Below are 19,395 nucleotides of genomic sequence, written 5' to 3'. Positions count from 1 at the left end.
CGTTCGCGAAGGGTACTGTCGCGTTCGCATAGAAGGATTTGAGTCAGTGGATTAGAAGTGAAGTTGTGCTTCGCGTTCGCAGGTGTGTTGTCGCATTCGTAAAGGGTCGCCTAGGCAAAGCATCACGTTCGCGAGTTCTATGTCGCGATCGCGTAGAAGGAAAATCTGGTCAAGATAAGTTGTGCATCGCGAACGCGAGAGTTTGACCGCGTTCGCGAAGAAGGAAAGTCAGAACTGGGCAGAAAGTTTATAAGTTATTTCATCCGCGATTTTGAGCCATTTTTCCTCCATAGCTGAGCATTTTGGGAGCTTTTTGAAGGTGATTAAAGAGAGATTCAAGAAAAACTGATTGGAGGTAAGATTTTTGAACCTAAAACGTGATTCTACTTTGAAATTAACCTAGAAGTTCATGGAACTTAAGCTAAAAATGGAAGAACTAGGGCTTGGGATTTTTGGACTTTTGAATTTAGATTTGAAAGACCATTTGAGGTCGGATTTGAGAACTTTTGATATGTTTGAACTCGTGGGGAGATAAGGAACCCGTTGATATAAAAATTTCAGAGTTTCGAGAAGCGGGCCCGGGCCTCGAGTTTTGCTAATTTCGGGATTTTTGATAATTTTCGATTGTTTTCGCTTAGGCTTTGCTCCCTTAGCATATTGTGATGTATTCGTTCTGATTTTGGATAGATTCGACGTGTGTGGAGGCCGATTTGAGGGGCAAAGGCATCGCGAGCTAGAGTTGTAGCCGGTTCGAGGTGAGTAATAATTGTAAATGATGCTCTGAGGGTTTGAAACCCCGGATTGCACATCGTAGTGCTATATTGAGGTGAGACACACGCTTGATGATGAGCGTGGGGTCGTGCACTATTGGGGATTGTGACTTGGTCCGTCCCGATTGATGATTTTACCGTATATTTGACTGAAACTTGTTTGTTATCATCACGGTTTGGGCTGGTTGCCATATTTGGGCTTCGTGCCAACTATTTGAACCCTCCGAGGATTTTTATCATTATTTCCTCACTGTATTGATTTATTACTTGAACTCAGTCCTGTTATTTTCCACTATTTTACAACTCAGCCACTTTTACTCAGTTTTGAGACTTAAATGTATTTCTAAGTGATGTTTTGGGCTGAGCACTACTGTTTCACAAATGCTCGAGGGGTTTGTGATGATTTTCGGACTGAGTGAGGCCGAGGGCCATATGTGAGGATATGCTAAGTGATATGAGGCCGAGGGCCTGAGATACGCTTATACGCCATGAGGTGGCTTGATATTGCGCTTGGGCCGTAAGGGTCCCCTCTAGAGTCTGCACCCCCACAGTGAGCGCGGGTACCCATCATGATTTGAGAGTGAGCCCGAGGGGATGATACTGTACTGAGAGTGAGCCCGAGGGGCTGATATTGTATTGAGAGTGAGCCCGAGGGGCTGGTACCATTCTATGTGATTGGCCGAGGGGCTGTTATTGTTCTGAGATATTGCCCGAGGGGCGGAGTTGTTGACATTGTGCCTGAGGGGTGAACCTTTATATGTTTACCTTTCATATTTTCTTGTCATTTTACTTGTTAAACTATGGTAGTTGTGCCTGAGAGGCAGATTTTTGTGCTTATCTGCACTAACTATTTTTTTTGGCATTCATTTGCATAACTGTTGGAAAAGTCATTTTCAAAAGAAGTAAACTGAGCCAAAATATTCTAAAGAGATTTTATAGCTTCACTGCTTTCTTACTAGTTTTGAAATGCTTCTTACAACATCTTGGTATGCTTTACGTGATTTCTTTTCTTCAGTCTTTATTTATTATTATTACTCACGGAATTGGAGTACTCACTTTACTCCATGCACTTTGTGTGCAGATGCAGGTATTTATACACCCAGTAGCGGGTTTTAGCTGATCAGAGGCAGAGTTAGCAGAGTTTAGCGAGGTGGCTGTCGGCGTTCGCAGCACCGCTTCTCTCCCTTTTCATTCATCATTCCTGTTTTGTATAATTCAGACCTTGTAGTTGTATTTATACTCTAATAGATACTCGTGACTTGTGACACCCCGGTTTGGGCTGTGTCGGGTTGCACTTCCGCCAATTATTATCATTAAATCTTATTTAAACTGCTTATGAACTGTTTAACTGTTTTAAAAAGATGAATTGGGTTTAGTTGGCTGGCCTTGTCCTCACGAGAGGCGCCATCACGACCGGGTCTAGGTTTGGGTCGTGATAGTTTGTTAGATTAATTTGAAATATTATGTTGAAGGCACTGAACTTTAATTTGAAGTATTAAATGTAAACTTTAATTTACAACTTTCCTACCGAGTTCATATATATATATATATATATATATATATATATATATATATATATATATATAGACACACACATATAATATATATAAGCTATATAATTTACAAGAAATATCCTTAGATAATTTTTTTTAAAAAAAGGTTAGGCCCACTTAGGCATATATATATATATATAGGATTAATAAAATCTCTGAAAAATATGCTCGCAAACCATACCAAAGAATGTTCTACTATCCTAGACCAACCCCACAAGATGTTTTAATAGAAGAACAGGACAATGACCACTACCACCAAGGTCTCTTTTAATCGATTACAATTTCAAAAAAGAGTTTGTAGCTCTATTTGATAGTGGAGTAGATTTAAATTGTATAAAAGAAGGAGTAATACCCTCCAGATATTTTCATAAAATCACTCATCGTTTAAAAAATGCTAGTGGTGGTTCAATGGGTATTTCATACAAATTACCTAGGGCTTATATTTGCCAACATGATACCTGTATCCCTGAAAGTTTTGCAGATTTCTCTTAATGATGAGAATTCTTTAAATGCTTTAATACTTAGCATTAAATTGCATGGTTATGACTATTTGCCTGGTACAGAAGTTATATGTATCTGTTATAGGATTTATTACAAACCTTTGTATACTTTGAATCCTATGTGCAAAATCACGGATTTCAAAAATGAAACTATTCTTATAGAAACCAACTTTGGTAAATCCAAAGTAACCACTAGAAGGCCTATCAAATGGGATGAAATTGATTTCTCTAAAGAATGGGTCATAGAGGAAGCAGTTGCCCCTCGAAATACTGGTAATACTGAGGTTACAGAAATAGAACAAACCTCAGATGGCACTATTAAAATCAGGTTCAATGAACCCGTACAAACTGATAATATCAGTTTATCATCTAGGTTGACTAGATCAAATTCTTCATACATTTCTCCAATTGATATGTGGTAGATTTTTCATCTAGAGCATCCACATCTCAAATTAGAGAAAGTAATAGAATTAATGACATTAGCATCAGTAGTGATAATATCGTCAAGACTAATACAGATCTTGAACCAACTGCATCCGAAATGGATTTTTCAAATGGTGTTAATGATGGTTGAAAACCAAATAGATTTTAGTCCGGGTTCACCGGCAAGAAAAATGATTTTAGAAGAATTTCTTAAACCCAGATGGGTTGTTTTCAGAAAATGGTTTCATGAAAACATGACTGCAGAATTAATACAATTCTTTAGAAATAATTTTTATGAGGATATTAGCAAGAAAAATAAGATTATTGCTTTTGTTCCTTGGTTTATGTCAAAACATGTTTATAACTATGTTTCTGTATTAGAGAGAGATTATACGCTCACAAATGGAAATATTGTTAATTCTATTTTTCCACCCCAACAATTTTTTCACATAGGGGAAAAAGATAAATTATTTACTGCACTGCTTTTTCAAAAATATTTGCAAATGATGTTGTCACAATAATGGCTAAAAATTTGAATACCATGCTTACCCAAAACAATTATACTAATATGTATGTGAGTATTCTGGGTGAACAGGTTATTAAAATTCATGAGAAGTTGGACAAGCTTATAGCTGAAGTCCAAAAAATCCAGCATAAGGATACTAAAGGTAAAAAGCAAATCGCTACTACTAGTATCCAGCCACCTCCTGAGGTAAGAGACTTTAAATTAAAAGTCTTGATGATATTGAGGAACTTCTTAATAAGAAGTTTGGAGAATTTAGAGCTAACCCTCTAAGTTTAGAGCATGAGTCTACTAGTGATTTAAAGGTAGATGATGGGATGAATAAAATCTCTGAAAAATATGCTCGCAAACCATACCAAAGAATGTTCTACTATCCTAGACCAACCCCACAAGATGTTCTAATAGAAGAACAGGACAATGACCACTATCACCAAGGTTACAGTTGGTCAGATATCTATGAATGGAACATAGATGGTCTTGCTGAAAGGCAAATATATATGACAGTACATAGAATGCTTATGTATAGTACTATTTGTAAGGTTAATAAGAATACAGATAGAGCAATAGTAGAAATGATTATTGCTGGATTTACTGGTCAACTAAAAGGCTGGTGGGATAATTATCTCACTCATGACCAACGCTTTCAAATAATGAATGCAACCAAGACTGAAGATGATAAGACTGTTCAAAATTCAGTCTATTCTTTAGTCATAAACATTATCGAACACTTTTCTGGAAGATGGTCTGATAATAGTGAGACCACTAGAACAATTCTCCAGAATCTGAGGTGTAAAACCCGCACATCTTTTAGATGGTATAAATATGTTTTCTTATCTAGAGTGATGGAATTACCAGAGAGTAATAGTACTCATTGGAAGTCTAAATTCATAGATGGACTCCCTCCCTTATTTGCTGAAAGGATTAGAAAAGTCCTCAGAGGCACATGGATGAGTATCAATTATGATACTTACTCATATGTTAAACTCTTTAGTGTATGCACTCAGGAAGGTTTAGCTCTATGTAATGAGATTAAGCTAAACCAACAAATTAAGAAATATCGTCTCACTGAGAAACAACAATTAGGTGAATTCTGTGAACAATTCACCATTGATATACCATCCAAAAGAAAGAAATCCCATAAAAAGGATTTCAAGAAGAAGAAAGGTTCGCCGGAAAAACGGCATGAAAAGACCCAAAAGAAGGAAGGCTTTTCATAATGCCAGAAAGGGTTTTATTAAATCTAAAAATCCTCAGGCCTGTTATAAATGTGAAAGAGTAGGCCATTATGCAAAAGATTGCAAGATCAAAGATAAAATCAAAGAACTTGATTTAGATGATCATATCAAAGTTTCTTTATGTAAGATTCTTTTGAATTCTACTCCAGAAATATCTGACACTAATGAAGGATCTTCATCAACAAGTGAAGACCTAAGGGTCCTTCAGGAAGAGAGTTATACTTCATCATCTGAAGAAGAGCAAGAGTCATGTAATAAGGGACAATGCTCAAATCATTGTTGTAATACCTATGATGAACTTTTTAATATTTACTCCCAATTTAGGGATTTAAAGATCAATGTCCTGTCTAATGACAATTTGATTTATCTTCTAAGGGTTATTAAAGACCCTGAATTAAGGTCCCAACTAATAGATAAAATTCCTACGAGTTCAGAAGTAAGAACAGAGGTGGAAAAAATTCCATCTCAAAAAGGGCCTTACACCATGTCTGAAATCAGAAAAATAGTGAAAAATAAGTCTCAACCTGAAAGGTTGGCTACTGTCCAAGATTTAAGTACTGAGATAAGTTATCTCAAGAAAGAAATCTCGGAATTGAAGGCTTCAAATGTAGCCTTAGATGAAAGGATTTTCAAATTAGAAAATTCTAAAGTAATTACTACAGATCCCAATATTAAAATTACTGAGATAAATACTACTGCTAGTTCTTCGGAAGAAAACACTGCTAATACCTTGCTTGCAGATATAGATTTCTTTGAAGATGCGTTTTTAGAAAAACTCCAATATTTTATCACTCAAAATATTTTAATAAAAATAACTCTTTTAATCGATTACAATTTCAAAAAAGAGTTTGTAGCTCTATTTGATAGTGGAGCAGATTTAAATTGTGTAAAAGAAGGAGTAATACCCTTCATATATTTTCATAAAACCACTCATGCTAGTGGTGGTTTAATGGGTATTTCATATAAATTACCTAGGGCTTATATTTGCCAACAAGATACCTGTATCCCTAAGTTTTGTTTTAGTAAAAGACATTGATAGGGATGTAATACTTGGTGTCCTATTTTTATTAAATTAATGTCTTTCTTATATTGGGATACAAAAAGTTTTACTGGTACTTACAATGGTAAAAGTATCACGTTTCAGTTTATAACTGAATCAGTTTAGAGATTTTTAAATGAAATCATTTCTGATAAAATTATTTCAAAGTAAACCAAATTGCATTTTTGAAAAATGAAATTTGTTCTATTATTGTTGATCAGGATTTAAAAAATCCTAAATTGGTAGAAAAAATTAATTTTCTCAAAAATCAATTTTCTGCTTCTATTTATGGTGACCATCAAAATCAATTTTGGAGCAGGAAAAAGCATATTATAAGTCTTCCTTATGAAGAAGACTTTTCTGAGGATAATATACCAACCAATGCTCGGCCTTGTCAAATGAACTCCAATTACTTGGAGTTATGCAAAAAGGAAATTGATTCCTTACAGCAAAAGGGTTTAATTAGACCCTCAAAGTCCAAATGGTCTTGTACAGCTTTTTATGTTAATAAACATGCTGAGCAGGAACGAGGAGTTCCTAGATTAGTTATTAACTATAAAACCCTTAATAAGGTGTTAAAATGGATTAGATATCCTATTCCTAATAAACAGGATTTATTAGATAGATTACATGATGCCATTATATTTTCAAAATTTGATTTAAAATCAGGTTATTGGCAAATTCAGATATCTGAATCAGATAGATATAAAACTGCCTTTAATGTACCAATGGGCCAATATGAATGGAATGTTATGCCTTTTGGTTTGAAAAATACACCTTCTGAATTTTAAAAAATTATGAATGATATTTTCCTTCCTTATACGGATTTCATAATTGTTTATATTGATGATATCTTGGTATTTTCAAAAAATATCAAGTCTCATTTTAAAAATTTAGACTTATTTAAAAAGATTATCATCCGAAATGGTTTAGTCATATCCAAACCAAAAATGATGCTTTTTCAAAATAATATTAGATTTTTGGGTCATAATATTGAAAAGGGTAGGATTCTTCCTATTAATAGAAGCATAGAATTTGCTTCTAAATTCCCTGATGTTATCACCGATAAGACCCAACTTCAACGATTTTTAGGAACCTTAAATTATATTTCTCCTTTTATAAAGGATCGTGCCAAAGATACTGCTCTTCTTTATGGTAGATTAAAGAAGAACCCAAAGGCTTGGACTGACAGTCATACTGAATCAGTCAAGAGAATAAAGCAAAAGATTAATAACCTTTCCTGCTTGACTCTCGCTAATCCCACTTGGGTAAAAGTTGTGGAAACTGATGCCTCTGATATTGGTTATGGTGGGATATTGAAACAATGTTCTCCAATAGATAAACAAGAATATCTTGTTCAAATTTATTCTGGAAAATGGAATGAACCCCAGAAGAATTATGCAACTATAGCTAAAGAAATTCTTGCTATTATTAAATGTGTTATGAAATTCCAAATTGATTTATACAATCAAAAGTTTTTAATTAAAACTGATTGCCAAGCGGCAAAATTTATCTTTAACAAAGATTTTAAACATGATGTTTCTAAACAGATATTTGCAAGATGGCAAGCTTTGTTAGCCCTTTTTGATTTGAGATAATATATAAAAAAGAGTCTGATAATATCCTTCCTGATTTTCTTACAAGAGAATATCTGAACTAATAGTTCTCTATTTTGTTCTACAGATTATGAGGCCTACATATAGACCTCCTCAAGGAAGAGGAAGAGGAAGGGCATCTGCCGAAGGCAGAGAAAATAATATTCTCGCCCAAATGGGAAACCAAAAACTAATTGCTGCTAATATAGCAAGAGGTAATACCGATCATCCTTTATATAAGGAATTCATGGATTTTATATAATCCAAGAAAGATGAAGGTACATCATCTAATGTACCAACCTATTCCTCGGTCATATCAGAGGATAGCAACGAGAACCTTGAGGTTTATAACCGAAAGGATACAAAAGAGTTAATAATTCTTTTGGAACAATCCGACCTTAAATGGAAGGATAACCCATGGGAATTAATGGCCAGATGCTTTGATACAGCGTCATACGCTACTCCTGCTTATAAATACAGAATGCACTATGAGATTATACTCTAAACAACAGGATCAGCTGAAATTCAGCATTTTTATCCTACGAACACCAAGAAAACTTATAGTTTTTCGAAAATTATTATTAAGAAGGTTATACCTGCGGATGATGGGGTATTAGTACCCTTAAGGATCGAGAATATACTCATCCTGATCAAAAAGTCTCAGTCAAATTTAATTACTGGGATTATGTTGAAAATTTTAATAAAACTTTCCTTTATGAGAATCGTAATAGGAAACACTCATGGTTCATCAAGGTATGTTCTAATATGAACAGTCAACCAATTCCTAATTGGTTCTTTAAATGGTGGAAAGTATATGGTCTATCATTAGAAATACTTCCTCCATTATTTAAGAGTTTATATACTCAGTGGGTAGACATATCTCCCAAAATTATTTCCTCACAAAAAGATAATATCTTTTACGATGGAATTGCTGCTATGTATTTTTTCATAGAATTTTCTATCCCTTGGATTATGAAATGGGATGTAGAAATTGGTTATACCAGCGAAGGAGTTCCTTGCCTCCAAAGAATTGGTTATAACAAATTCTGGACAAAGTTAGTTCAAACAAACCAATAGGGAAAATTATTTGATGAAGAATTAATTCAGCAAATTAAGGACAAAATTGATGTTTATGTCAAACAAGAAAGGATAGATATTAATGAAGGAGAAATCAGCTCTTTCCAACAAGATACCAGAAAGCTCCAAATGAAAAAGAGAGCTATATCCAAATAGGAAATCCTCGCTTCATACTTCGAGGAAATAAAGAAAGATCTTGCCAAGAATTTTGAAGCAAGAATTGGGGATGATATATCTATGACCTCACTAGCAAGTACTTCAGATGAAGGAGTCTGTGTAGCAGGAGAAGCACAGAGCACTTATGACACAAAAGTAAATATGGAAGAAATTGAAGACTTTCTTGCAAAACTGAAGGAAGTCACAAAAGAATCTTCTGCAAAGAAAAGCGATAAAGGGAAAGATAAGGCATGAAGGACGAGAAGGCCCCATAAAATGAATTATTGGGTAATAAAACTAACCTTAATAAAGTGACGGGCTCCTCCATTATTGAAGGGAATCTACTTTTATAAATTAGTTTGTCCAATTTTAATAATGTAAGATTCCTTTTTATCTTGTCGGCCATACTTGTAATTACTTTGTCGGTCATCTTACTGTTTTAGTTTTGTTTGTTTGTTAGTTGATCCATTATATAAGGATCATTTCAGTTTCTTGAAGAGGCAGGCATTAGCCAACGCTCTGGCCTCTCTCTAGTTTCTCTCTCTTGCACAAAACCCTCTCCTTTGTAATATTTTGAATTCTGTAATAAAATCAAAAAGGTCACTTGGCCACAAAATCAGGCGATCTCTGGTACTGTTCTACTACCTCCCTCTTTAATATATGCAGTACTGTTAGACTAAATGATAGGCTAAACAGGTAAGTGTTAAACTTAACATTCAAGAGTCTTCTATTAAACATGTATTTGTAACTAGGAGTTTACGATATCACCCTGATGAGGTTTTAGGTTGAGGACTGTATAGACCAGGCAGTTACCAATCTCGACAGTAAACCTTGGTTAGGCCAACCTAACCGGTGGTGTTCGGTTGGACCCGTTTAGGCAGGTGGCCGTTGAAGGGTTATTAGGAACACCGTGGCTTAAGGTTTACCTAGAGGTTAGTAGCAAGAAACTGAAATGATCCTTATATAATGGATCAACTAACAAACAAACAAAACTAAAACAGTAAGATGACCGACAAAGTAATTACAAGTATGGCCGACAAGATAAAAAGGAATCTTACATTATTAAAATTGGACAAACTAATTTATAAAAGTAGATTCCCTTCAATAATGGAGGAGCCCGTCACTTTATTAAGGTTAGTTTTATTACCCAATAATTAAGCTATATAATTTAAAAGAAATTGCCTTAGATAATTTTTTTTTTAAAAAATAGGCCAGGCCCATTTAGGCCCGGGACCGGCCCGCTTAGCCCGGGACCATTAGTTCGTGGTCTCGGTCCTGGTCCGGTCACCTCCAAAAGCCCACGAAGCCCGGCCCATGAAGCCCGGGCCCACATAGGACCGACCCACTTAGGACCGGCCCATGAGGCCCGTTTAGGCTCGGGGCCGCCCCGTTTTCTACCCTTAGTTAAGGCTATCCCTTTTTTCCTTTTGGCATGATCTACACGACACGAATGAAACTAGCAAATGTACAAATTCCGTAAATGACTCTATTCATAGAAGTATTAGAACTGTCTATATTCTTGAATTCCATATGTCATATTATTCTATCATCTGTTCATGGGTCTCGGAAAAATACGTAAGTTGAAAAAGTTTACTTCATGATATTATTCAAAGGCATAATGGTCTTATGACACTCTAAGAGATTTTATTGACGTACTTCTCATGCATTGCATTCATGTATATTTACCCATGACCAGATGACATTATATACGCATATATATATGTATATGAGATATGGGGAAAGTTTACGGCGTTATATATGGCATCACCACCTGATCAGCTGGTATACGTTGATGATTTGCCCCCATTGGCCGAGATGATATGATGGGATGCCCCTAGAGGCTTGATGATGTTATGAACACATATACCCATGCATGGTATGTCATTTATACACATATGCATAACACTATAAAAATGAAATGATTCACAGAGCTATGGAAACGTACATGTCGAGTATTTTACTCCATGTTTCTCTTATGTCTATTATTTACTGATTTTCATTCCTTACATACTCGGTACATTATTTATACTAACGTCCCTTTTGCCTGGGGACGCTGCGTTTCATGCCCGCAGGTCCCGATAGACATGTCAAGAGCCCTCCAAGTAGGCTATCAGCTCAGCGGAAGATGTTGGTGCGCTCCATTTGCTTCGGAGTTGCTTGTTTGGTTAGTATGATTTAGATGTGTATTGTTTGGTATGGCGGGACTCTGTCCCAACCTTTATGAAAATTATGTATTCTTAGAGGTTTTTAGATAGATGTCATGTACGTAAAAGATTGTATGGCTTTGTCGGCCTATGTTCAGTGTACGAGTGGTTATTTTGGCCTTATAGGCCCGCATGTCTTATGTATAAGTTGGTATCACATGTTGTATTCTACTTATCTCATAGCAGCCTTCCGGCTCAGTTATCTATGATAGTATAAATAAAAGTATACGTTATTTTGGTACTCGGTTGAGCAAGGTTCTGTGTGCTCGTGGCGGCCCATCGATTTGGGTCGTGACATTTTCTAAGTGAGGGTATCTAATTTCAGCATCTCCTAGTGTTTGACTTACGTAATAAACAGGAAATTGCGTACCTTGCTCTTCTCGAACCAGCACCCCACTTACTGCTATCTCGAACACTGCCAAGTATAGATAAAGTTTTTCATCTACCTTCGGGGTGTGAAGCAAAGGCGGGCTCTAAGGCCTGCTGACATTCAGGGGTCCATGCGAAGTCGTTTTTCTTTTTGAGCAAGGAGAAGAACCGGTGACTCCAGTCTGATGACCTCAAAATGAATCGACCCAAAGAAGCTATTCAACATGTCAACCTTTGCACGACCTTCACACTGTCCACGATTGTGATGTCCTCGATGACCTTGATCGTATCGGGGTTAATTTCAATGCCCCGTTTCGACACCAGAAAGCCGAGGAACTTACCCAAGCCGACTCCGAAGGCACATTTCTCCGGGTTAAGCTTCATGTCGTATTTTCTCAAGATTTCGAATGTTTTTTGCAAATTAAAATGGTCCTCTACGTGCAGGGATTTAACCAACATATCATCAATGTAAACTTCCATTATTTTACCTATTTGTTCTTCAAATATTTTGTTAAATAGGTGTTGGTATGTAGTTCTTGCATTTTTAGCCTGAAGGGCATTACATTGTAACAATAAGTCCCAAATTTAGTAATAAACGAAGTCTTTTCCTGGTCCCCTGGGTTCATCTGAATCTGATTGTACCCGGAGTAGGCGTCGAGAAAAGTTAGGATCGCGTGGCCAGCCGTGGCATCGATCATACGATCGATATTGGGCCGTGGGAAAGAATCTTTTGGACATGCTTTGTTCAAGTCCTTATAGTCTACACACATTCTAAGTTTGTTTCCCTTTTTAGGAACTACAACTACATTGGCTAACCACTCGGGCTACTTTACCTCCTGTATAGATCCTATTTTAAGAAGTTTGGTTACCTCGTCCTTTATAAAAGTGTATTTTACCTCGGACTGAGGCCTCCTTTTATGTTTTACCGGTTTGAACCTGGAATTAGTGCTTAGCCGATGCATGGTGATTTCCAGTGGAATCCCTTTCATATCTAAATGGGAACAAGCAAAACAATCCATATTATCAATAAGAAACTGAATGAGTTTTTTCTCGAGTTCGGGGGTCAATCCCGTTCCTAGGTATACCTTTTTCTCGGGCATGTATTCGACCAAAAACCTGCTCTAGCTCCTCGATAGTTGATTTGGTTGCATTGGATTCTTCGGGAACGACGAAGGTTCGGGGAGTAAGAAAATCTTCATCTTCATCTCTGATTACCTGTTACTCCGATTCCATCGAGGCTGGAGGCAGTGATTTCTATTTGGCCGCTTGTTTACTTCCGATGATCGATTTCTCCTATGTCGAGGGCTCTGGAGTTGGAACCACTTCCTCGATTGCAAACATCTCCTTTGCAGCATGTTGCTCCCCGTAGATTGTTTTTACTCTCTCCTCTATTGGGAACTTCATCATCTGGTTAAGAGTTGAAGGCACTGCCCTCATGTTGTGTACCCACAGTCTTCCGAGGAGTGCATTGTACCTCATGTCACCCTCGATGACGTGGAACTTCGTATCTTGTATAGTCCCGGCAAGTTAATTTCCACCTTTGTTGTTTCGCTTGCCATGTTGAAGCCATTCAAGACCCCGGGATGCAGGTACGATCTGATCTTGTAGGCTGAGTTGTTCCACGACCCTCGATCTGATTATGTTTGCTGAGCTACCTGGATCCACTAAAACACGTTCAACTTGAATTTTATTTAAAAGGATAGAGATGACCAGGGAGTCGTTGTGAGGCTGAGATATGCCTTCTGCTTCCTCATCACAGAATGATAAGACATCCTTGGGCACATAGCTCCGAGTCCATTTTTCTCTGGTGATTGACACTTTAGTGCACTTGAACGCAGGTCATTGAGGGATTCGACTCCGCCAATGATCATGTGGATTACATGTTGTGGTTCTTCTTGCTTAGTTTTTCTTGCATCTCTCTCTCTAAGGTGATTCTTAGCCGGTTCACTTAGGAATTCTCGAAGGTGGCCCTCGTTAAACAAACGAGCCAATTCTTCCCTTAGTTGTCTGCAATCTTCTGTTCGATGACCATGTGTGCCATGATACTTGCACATCAAGTTCGGGTTTCTTTGGGAAGGATCGGTCTGTATTGTCCTGGGTCACTTGGTGTCTTTAATTCTCCCAATAGCTGAGATAATCCCTGATGCATCTATATTAAAGATGTACTCTGATAATCGAGGGGCCTCTATGGGGTCGGCATGCTTATCAAACCCGTTCTTACTCATGAGTCCCTGAGAACTTTGACCTCGATCGGTTTTTCGATCGCTCCAAGGAGTGTTGCGGCTCGGGCCATTGTTCCTTCGATCGGCATATGGCTGATACCGTTCTTTGTTGAATCTTGATTCCCGGCCTGTGTCCTATGGGGACTTGGTTGCAAATCTGTTAGGATGAACTAAACCCGAGGGGGCTCCCAACTGGTCGTCCTCGACCCTGATTTTTGACTGGTAACGATTATGTACATCCGACCATGTCACGGCTGGATATTCGATCAACTTCTATTTCAATTGTTGAGATGCGATCGAGCTTCTTTCGTTCAGACACAGCATAAAGGCCTGTACTGCCCAGTCATCAGAGACCAGTGGTAATTCCATTTTTTCCATTAGAAACCGAGACATGAACTCCCTTAGCATCTCGTCGTTCCTCTGTTTTATCTTGCAGACGTCCGATTTTCTCGTGGCTACCTTTAGGGCCTGGGCGTGTGCTTTCACGAAGGTGTTTGCTAACATAGAAAATAAATCAATAGAGTTAGGGGCTAAGTTGTGATACCAGATCATAGCTCCTTTTGATAGTGTTTCCCCAAACTTTTTCAATAACACTGACTCGATTTCATTGTCATTCAAGTCATTTCCTTTGATCCCACAAGTGTATGAAGTAACATGTTCGTTAAGGTCGGTTGTCCCGTTATATTTTGGTATATCGGGCATGCAAAACTTCTTTGAAATGAGCATATGAGCCGCATTCGGGGAGAATGGTTTTTGTATGAATTTCATGGTGTCTAATCCTTTCAAGAATGGAGGTGCCCCAGTATTTGATCAACACGTGAGTTGTAAGTCTCCACTTTTTTGTCATTTTCCTCAATCTTCTTTTCTCCGGTCTAGATCCTCTTGGCGAGCTCTTCGAGCATCCTCATAATGGTGAGGTCAGTCCCGGAGTTATTTCCGTTTGATCTCTCCGGTTCTGGTTCAACATGTCGAGTATTTTCATGTTCAACTACGCTCGGAGTCTTATTCTGACTTTGAAGTTGAGCGATGGCGATTTGCTGAGCTTGCAATATCTCGAATATCACTTGGAGGCTCACTCCCCCATCTCCCATTCCTCGTGCTCCTTGGACACCAGATCGGGCTTTCCTATGTTCATTCCCTACGGGGTCTGTGCCTGAATCCGCGTTTAGAGCATTATGTGAACTTATATCAATTGGCTCCATATTTGGCACTTCTTTAGGATTTATTGGTGGTACACCGACCCCTATACTGCTATTTTCTCCAAGACCTTCGTTGTCATGAACAAGTGCATTTTGTGTGCTAGGCATGTTTCAGCCTAAGAATCAAAAAATCTTGACAAGAAAAAGCGTAAAAACAATGTGTGTAATGAAAATCAGTAAAGAAATAATCACTATTATCTTTAGCCCCAGGGTGACCACCAAACTGTTTACCTCGAAAATACGAGTAACAATTAAATTTGATTAGAGGTTTTAAAGATATGTGATTTAGTTCAATACCAATTAATAGTCAAGAAATATGAAGTAGAAATGAAAGATAGAAGTGCAATAGCTCATAATTGTAAGTATTTGAGTTTATTCTGATTTGAGTAAATATAGGTGTATAAAAAAATATTAGATTAATTCTATAAATTTTACACCCTTAGGGGTCGTTTGGTAGGGTGTATAAGAATAATGCTGAATATGGTGTATTAGTAACGCAGAGATTAGTAATGCATGTGTTAGTAATGCAAGCATTAGTTAAGCAGAGATTATTTTTTATACATTGTTTTGTGGTGTATTAAAAACTAAAATGCATTGCATAATTTTTAAAAAAATTAGTTATTTACAAAAATGCCCTCTATATTCTTTAGTTTTAATGGACTTTAAGGACAATTTGGTCTTTAGACATACTAATGCATGATTGATAGCCTTGGTATTACTAATACCATGGTTTTGCTATGCGTTAGCTATACACAGAATAATACCAAATAGGATGTATAACTAATGCTTGTATTAGTTATACATATATTGAAAAAGTGTACCAAACTACTAATACACAAAATTGATGCAAGCATTATTTTGTGTTATACACTCTACCAAACGACCTCTTACGGTAAAACTAACACACAATGTGCGTAGAGTTATATTACCAATTCATTTAATCAAAGTTAAAGAGTAAGCTAGTTTTTGGTTACACTTGTATATATGGAAACATCTTTACTAGAGGTAAGACAAAACTTCAAGCAATATCGTCCCCCGCCCCCCTATCGGCCAAAAAGAAAAAAAAAATCAAGAAGAATACCTATTATTGGAAGAATTTGAATAGTTTTCTTACTACAATATTTTTAATATATATAATTATTTATTTTATATTGTACCTGATTCTGAAAATTTGGTTTAACGAGATAGAAGAATACCATATTACCGACAAGACAATAAATATTATTACAAATCACTGATTTGCAATAAAACATACTCTCTCCCTTCCAATTGAACCTGTTTGACTGAGTACGGAGTTTAAGAAAAAATAAAAATTTTTGGAATTTGTTGTCCTAAACAAGTGAAAAAGAGGTCCAGAGTATTTGTGTGGTTATAAAAGATTCTCACTAATGGTAGAATTATAAGTTTATGCTAAATTGTTACCAAATTTAGAAAATGATCATTATTTTTTGAAACTGTCAAAAAAAAAAATAGGTTTAGAGGGAGTAATATTTTGTTTCCGAAACAAGAATGCACAAAGTCACAGGAATCTCCACATAAGTTCAAAATTGGAGTCCATGTTCCACTGGCTTTCCTATTTGACACAAGAAGAGCTTTTAACTGTATGCAGGAATATCATATCCTGCCCCAAATAAACAAATACAAATTCAACTATAAGTTTCAGAGATGTAGGAAAATATAAAAAAAAAATAAGACGCAGATAGAACCCTAAAACGGAACATTCCTCTGAATGGCCATAACAGCAAGGGGATTCTTCATCTCACAAGACAATTTCAGAACTTCTTCCAAGTCAACTGGATGGACCCCATCCTGGACCCACTCGAAATTCTGCACTAATTTAGCCACCCATAGCATAACTGTGACCAACCCTAAATTCTTCCCCGGGCATACTCTCCTCCCTGCCCCAAACGGTGCCAAGCGGAGGTCACCACCTCTCACGTCAATATTCGCACCACCTCCAGCCTCCATGAAACGCTCAGGTTTGAACTCAAGTGGATTTTCCCACACATCGAAATCATGTGTAATAGCCCACATGTTAACCATTGCTGTCGTATGAGAGGGAACAACCATGCCATTGCTTAATTGAACGTCAGTTGTAGAAAGTCTTGCCCAGGAGAGAAGTGGACCTGGTGGATGAACCCTTAGAGTCTCCTTCACAACTGCTTGTAAATACGACATCCGAGAAGCGTCAGCATCAGTCACGGCTTTACCTATTGTGACATCATCAACTTCTTTTTGCAACTTCTTCTGCACCTTAGGGTGTAATATAAGCTCCGCCATAACCCACTCCGTTAAGAGTGCTGTAGTGTCAGTTCCCCTAAAAATCATTTCCTGCATAACATTAAATGAATTTACACAATCTGCATAATCGGAACCGCATAAAAAAAATTCACAATTAAGAATAATCGTTTAACCAAATATAACTTGCTAGTCAAGGCCATATTTAACGTTTCAGAATTACTCACCTATATTTAATGTGAATAACTACAGTTATGTAAATATATTAGTTTTACGTACCCATAGAACAGAAACCATGTCATCTTCCTCTAGCTTTTCTGCTCCATCAAGAGACAAAAGAACGTCCACAAAATCTGCATTATCTGATACTATTTTCGATTCAGCACTGCACCTGTGTTCCTCAATAATGGCTTTGACAAGCTTTCGTACACGTGGCACAAGAGCTTCACAACGTTGGACAATACCCGAGGGGCCATGGAAAAACCTTAGCCACGGAAGGTAATCAGACCAATTAAAAGCACCCAATAATTCAAATCCTTCCTTCACCATATCTTGCAACTCCTTTAGCTCTTTGCCATTTTTATTATAGCGTTTTCCAAAAACACTTCCCATTATATTATTCAAAGCAGCCAACTGCAAATGTTTCCTCAAAGAAACTGTCCCATTTTCCAATTGCTCATTTACTATGTCACGTACCATAACAGAGCAGTCAAGTTGGCGGCCCGTTTCATGCGCCGCAATTCGCTTCGGGGCAAAGAGATGCGAAGAAGCGATACGGCGCAAGAGACGCCAGTAAGTTCCATTAGGAGCGAACCCAATGGCTCGGCTAAACATAAGGCTCTTAGCGGATTGTTTAATGGGACGATCAGCAAAGTGAGGAGAAGTTAGAATCTCTTTAGCTATTTGAGGATCGGAGGACACAACTACAGGGGTGGAACCAAGGCTAAAAGCCATAAGCTGTTTAGCTTTTTGAGTCCAAGCCGCGGAGGCTAAAGAGCGATGAGCCAAGCCGCGGCTTAGAGTGAAAAGGCTACCAATAATTGGAAAACCACGGGGTCCAGGAATTGGGATTTTTCCACTATGATTACGACCATTTTTCCAAGCTACACCCCCGGGGGAACAAGCCCAGGTGATTAGAGTGATTGGCAGAAAGGCTAAGACAATGGAAAGGATTACATATTCGTCAAGAAGAGTTTTCGAACCAAGAAATGCTGGTAGTGTAAACACCCACCAGTTGGAATCCTTTGCCGTCATAGCCAAATCCATGAGACTAAAGGGAAACGAATTTGGACAAGAGAAAGAGGGGAAGAGAGAGAGAGAGATAGAGAGAGAGCAGAGATGGAATTCTTGATGTTTTAAAATGAAAAGTTTACTGAGTTTAAATAGTCTGGGAATTGGAAGGAGGCCACCAATGAAAACCTAGTCAAATTCAATGACTTACCATAAAACTATTTAGTAATCATATTATAACAAGATACTAATATAATGGAACTTCCATATCTTTTGAACATCTTACCATAAAATATGTATGGTAACCTTATTACATTATTATCTTAATATAAAAGAAAATTCCAGGGACTTTTGGTTTGGATTTTGTTTTTTCCAAATCAGAAGATACTAATATAATGGAACTTCCATATATATATATATATATATATGATTATAACTGTTTTAGAAAACTAACTGAAATAGGAAAAATAATTAATATATTATCATGTTTAGCTAAATATCTAGGAATTTATCACATCACCTTTCTTAAAATTAGAATTATACATACATAAATGATCTACAAGTATGTACGAGTATTAAGTTAGACCATAGACCATTTCGTGTAGAGTCAAAAAGAAATTTCTCGCAGACTCAGCTTCTCCGACGTGGCTTTTCGTATTATTTTGCTGTCAGTGTTTAAATAATAATAATATGTGTGAATAAAATTCAAAGTTAAGGAAAGCTTGCATGTACCTACTTACTTCTCATTATTTGCAACTTTAACGATATTTCTTGATGATTTTTCTTTTGGTATTCCAATTTATTGTGTTCACTCAATGATTAAACAATGAAGAAAATGTTTTAAACATTAAATAAGAGTATATGTCAATATTTATGAACTGATACGGGGAAGCACAGGTGATTTGAAGCGTCTACAAAAGTAAAACAGGAAGAGAAATATGGTCTTCTCTTGATTTTTTAAAGTTGACAAGTAACTGTGAAATACATTTTTAATAAAGTGAACAAGTAAATCGAGGGATTAAAATATATCGAGATGAATAAAAAAAGAAAAAAGAAACTTTT

The 19,395-nt window shown here is 37.0% G+C and overlaps 1 protein-coding gene across 1 annotated transcript; it reads right to left on the bottom strand.

Moving 5' to 3' along the window:
* Positions 1-16,428: 16,428 nt before the first annotated feature.
* Positions 16,429-18,442, bottom strand: LOC107791117 (cytochrome P450 78A7-like). The gene is made up of 2 exons (XM_016613116.2): positions 17,383-18,442; positions 16,429-17,196 (listed from the first exon to the last, which is right to left on the bottom strand). Exons 1-2 carry the CDS (start codon positions 18,367-18,369, stop codon positions 16,573-16,575), a joined length of 1,611 nt encoding a protein of 536 aa, XP_016468602.1. The 5' UTR covers positions 18,370-18,442; the 3' UTR covers positions 16,429-16,572.
* Positions 18,443-19,395: the final 953 nt, after the last annotated feature.

This window comes from Nicotiana tabacum, chromosome 11, assembly GCF_000715075.1.
Source record: "Nicotiana tabacum cultivar K326 chromosome 11, ASM71507v2, whole genome shotgun sequence".
NCBI lineage: Eukaryota > Viridiplantae > Streptophyta > Magnoliopsida > Solanales > Solanaceae > Nicotiana > Nicotiana tabacum.
The sequence above is the reverse complement of the archived record's forward strand: the minus strand, read 5'-3'. Positions and strand labels throughout refer to the sequence as shown.

Coding starts and splice junctions, on each gene's coding strand:
- LOC107791117 (XM_016613116.2), bottom strand. CDS start 18,369: ATGGATTTGGCTATGACGGCAAAGGATTCCAACTGGTGGGTGTTTACA. Junction 17,197..17,382: donor ACATGGTTTCTGTTCTATGG/GTACGTAAAACT, acceptor AATGTTATGCAG/GAAATGATTTTTAGGGGAAC.